Below are 3,935 nucleotides of genomic sequence, written 5' to 3' on the forward strand. Positions count from 1 at the left end.
ACACTAGTAACAATTACTCTAGAGTCTAGACTAGGGTTGTTTTATATGTAATTTTCATTAGTGGTCCATTTGCATAAATTAGTTGTGAAAAAATAGATCCCCAGTAAACCTGGAAGAAATCTGGGGTCTTCTACACAGGGTCAGAAAAACCAGACTGTTTAAATGGGAAAGATGAATCGAATAAACTACCAATAGAAAAACAATATTAAAACATCACTTACAAAGAAAGAATGCTATATGCACTATTGGAGACAAATGAACAGCTTGAAGATTATAGAATGACATGATAATTATGGCATAATTATCATACTGTTAGTAACAGAATCAATATAAATGCATTTAACACTGTGGTTTAACACTGGTGATTCAGGGCTTCTGGGTAAACAATAATGTGTACTAAATAACAAGGTTGTAAATATTTCCAATATAAAGCAAAACTGAGCATTTCTAAGTGTGCATATTACACAAGTACACACACATACAGTAACTACACAATGGCCACATAAACATTTTCCTTGGATAAATACAATAAATGATCTCAAATTAAATTGAATCTAGTTTATTCAGGTGTTTGTTCTTACATATGATAAAGACCTCAGTCATAAGATACATCTCAAATTTCATGATTTTCTGTTAAGTAAATTTTGCCATTCAGTCTACTACATTGATTCATATCCTAATATACTACTTTTAGATTTTCTCTGTAATTCCCACAGACAAACACACACACACAAAAAACGGTGTAATGTTTAGTCCTGGGAATATAATGGCAATTAATAAAATAAGTAATGAAAGTTATTCCTTCCTATAGTGAATATACATGTTTTTTTTTCTGTTACACACTGCCTAAAACATATCATTGGCTAGATACTGCTCTCTGTGGAGTATTTATAATATTAAAACATCAATCTGGAAGTGTGGGAACTCATGGTACTCCGTATGGAACGCACAGTGGTCTTCCTCAAAAGGGCAAACATTCATTCTCATGATATTTTTTGGCTTACTGGGGACATTTGTCCACACATACTGCCTGAAAAGGACATAGAAATGTTGGTCAAACAGCATATCGGCCTTCTGTATATTCTGTAACATGGAAACTTCTAATATACTTGATTAAAATTATAAATATCCCATTATATGTAATGAAAATTGAATTTCAGCTCTCTGTCACAATAATAGGTTCTTTCTTAAGGTGTTCCTGCATGTGACGCACTGGTCACTCGGCGGGCAGCTGTTGATCTTCTAGTGCGTGCGATGCTGGTTCTTCATTGAAACTCCGGCACGTGCGCTCGTGTCTCCTCATGTTTCCGCTCTGGCTGAAGGTCTTTGAGCACCAGTTGCAGCGGTAAGGCCGTTCTCCGGTGTGTGTGCGCATATGCATCCTAAGGTAGTCAAACTTCAAGAAGTTTCTGCCGCACCAGTGACAGATGAAGGATCTTTCATGTAATCTATTGTGCAGCTGCAGCTTTGCCAAGTCCTTTAACAGCCTTCCACATTTGTTACACTTATATGGCCCTTCGTGATCGTGATCTTTTGCGGATGCTCTCCTAGGCATGGTGTATCGTGTGTGATGGCGCTCCTTTCGCTGCGGTCTCCTCGACGTGGTTGAAGTGTCACTGGCTGTTCTCGGTTCTGAGTCTTGACGCGGACCTGCATGGGCAGGGGTGGTAGTTACTGAAGACGTTATTGTGATGATGGTGTCCTCGGGCTCTATCTTGATCCTTGGTGTTGCCGCAGTGGGCACATTCCTGTCCAAAGTCTCACCCGTACTCGAGCTGTCGAACTGAGGGAAGAGCCGTTCTTCACCTGCAGATGAGGCATCTTTTAGATGCACGAGCTCTCTATCCTCAGTCTCCGTCTTGCAGACTGAAATGACATCTAGTATGCGAGGCTTCAGTTCACCAGGTGAATCTTGACTCTGGGCATTGCCCTCCGTTTGCTGGTCTTCTGGTTCAACTAGGGACCCATATCCACATGCTGGTAATTCTGTGGGTGAGACTTTATCAGGAGGGACATAGTGGACTCCTGGATAATCAAAGCATGAACACAGCATTCACTTACTTACTTATCATTATTAGTATCAGTATTGGCCGTTTTATACATCATATGTGTACGTATGACAGTTTTAAGCAACATAAGGATGGGCACTGTGACCAGAAAAGGACAAGACCAGTGATGTGAGACAGAAACTTAGTGGAAAAAATGCCATTTACGCTCCTGTGACATTCAGTGCCACTATTAAATTGTTGTTTACGGAAAATGCAGCCAACCCACAACTGCCCCAAAGATACCAAACAGCGTCTGTGTGTATTTTTATTGTGAATTTACCGTTTAAATGCGCCTTATTCCTGCTCAGCACATCCTCGAGCTGTTGTTTCAGTCTCGCGTTTTCTGATCGTGTCTGGGCTGCTTCCTTCTGATAGTCCTTCACCGTCGCTTCCACCTCCACCCAAATATCACGAATGACGATCGACATTCGCTTCATCAAGTTGGAATGTAACTTGTCTAGTCTTGACATTTTACCGAAGTAAACGAAAACAAATCCGATGAAACACGAATAAAAGCGACTCACTTCACTTGCTTATTCTCCTCTTGTTTTAACGGCTATTTGCAGAATCTAGATGTATGTTACTGCCACCTACTGGACTGTATGAGCATCCTGGATATCAAATATACAAATGTTTGCAGTACCAGGCTAATCTATTACTATTTCCTCCAAGGAAAATCTGAGTGAAGTTTAGCTACTTTATTGCTTTGAGATACACGTAACGTTACAGTAGATTGAGTGGCTGACTGCACATCACGAGGTCACGTAACTTAACGTAAATCCATACACCGTTACCTAGCAACAACATTAAACCATTCTAGATATGGTTAGCTAACCATGTTCAGCTTTCGCAGCTGACAGACATTGCTAGGTGAGTTTATGTCTATAAAGTAAGATTTGAGACCATATTTTAGTAGATGTTCACGTTGTATGCTCGAGACTCAAATCACTGAAGTCTTATTCGGTCAAGCTTTATCCGCAATCACGCGCGAAAACTGAATTTACAACAGTCATTAAAAAATAGCCCCTAAACTAATAAAGCTTTAGTGGATGTATTTATGTACATGATTGTATTTCCCTTACCATATTGCTCAAAGAGGAAGGTAAATATTAAATCTTGGCTTAAGTAATGTTTTAAAACAACCATAGGGAGGTGCTGTTTTTTATATCATGTTTAGCAGCAACCAATGCCATTTTAATCAAGCTGATTAAATTGCTATTAGTATGCATATTTAATTTTGGGTTTAAAGTTTTGTGGCTTTCAAGGTTGCAAAACTTAATTTGGATACAATTATGTCTGAACAGTTTACACTCTAATTCCTTGCAGTTAAACCTTTGATAAATACATTAGGTCATTTCCTGTTACAGGCAATGTTCTTCTTTCTCAGAGGAACTGAGCTTTATATCTATTAAATGGCTTAGCCTTTAATCATAAGATGGTTGACTTCACTGCATGTAATCACATCTTTCTATCTCAGGTCTTAATTCAGTTTTGAACACAGTTGCTCTTATCTAAAACATGTCTAACGCTGTCAGCCAGTGAAAGAGTTATGTAGTCTGGCACATGGTGGCAGACACAAGTCTTTGTCCTTTTTGTATTAATTCCAGAGGTCCATCACATTCAGTAAAAGAAACAGTTTAACAAAAACAGAAGTGGCAAATAACAAAGATTAAATCACAGGTTTAAAAATAATCGCATTTTCATAATTTTACAGTTACACTTCTGACCTCGGCAAAATAGTCTGGTGCATCATCTGAGATATATTTTATGTTAAATAATACATCAGTCAAACTAAAAGAGGTTGTTTGCATGCAACATCACAGTTGTCTTTTAAAAACCTGTCCAATAATGAACACGCATTAGAAGGTTTAATGTGAGCTTGGTATT

The 3,935-nt window shown here is 38.5% G+C and overlaps 1 protein-coding gene across 2 annotated transcripts; it reads right to left on the bottom strand.

The window, feature by feature from the left end:
- Positions 1-543: 543 nt before the first annotated feature.
- Positions 544-2,727, bottom strand: LOC132149004 (zinc finger protein 397-like). Of its 2 annotated transcripts, none has more exons than XM_059557864.1 (2): positions 2,329-2,727; positions 544-1,986 (listed from the first exon to the last, which is right to left on the bottom strand). In XM_059557864.1, exons 1-2 carry the CDS (start codon positions 2,516-2,518, stop codon positions 1,217-1,219), a joined length of 960 nt encoding a protein of 319 aa, XP_059413847.1. In that variant the 5' UTR covers positions 2,519-2,727; the 3' UTR covers positions 544-1,216. The 2 variants fall into 2 exon arrangements, with proteins under 2 accessions (XP_059413847.1, XP_059413846.1); XM_059557863.1 differs by having other exon boundaries at positions 544-2,025; positions 2,329-2,722.
- Positions 2,728-3,935: the final 1,208 nt, after the last annotated feature.

Source organism: Carassius carassius, chromosome 9 (genome assembly GCF_963082965.1).
Source record: "Carassius carassius chromosome 9, fCarCar2.1, whole genome shotgun sequence".
NCBI classification, from domain to species: Eukaryota; Metazoa; Chordata; class Actinopteri; order Cypriniformes; family Cyprinidae; genus Carassius; species Carassius carassius.

What these genes read in the sequence shown, in the direction of transcription:
- LOC132149004 (XM_059557863.1), bottom strand. Translation starts at nt 2,518, where the DNA reads ATGTCAAGACTAGACAAGTTACATTCCAACTTGATGAAGCGAATGTCG. An exon ending in GAATAAGGCGCATTTAAACG is followed by an intron (nt 2,026 to 2,328) that starts GTAAATTCACAA and finishes TTGATTATCCAG; the next exon opens with GAGTCCACTATGTCCCTCCT.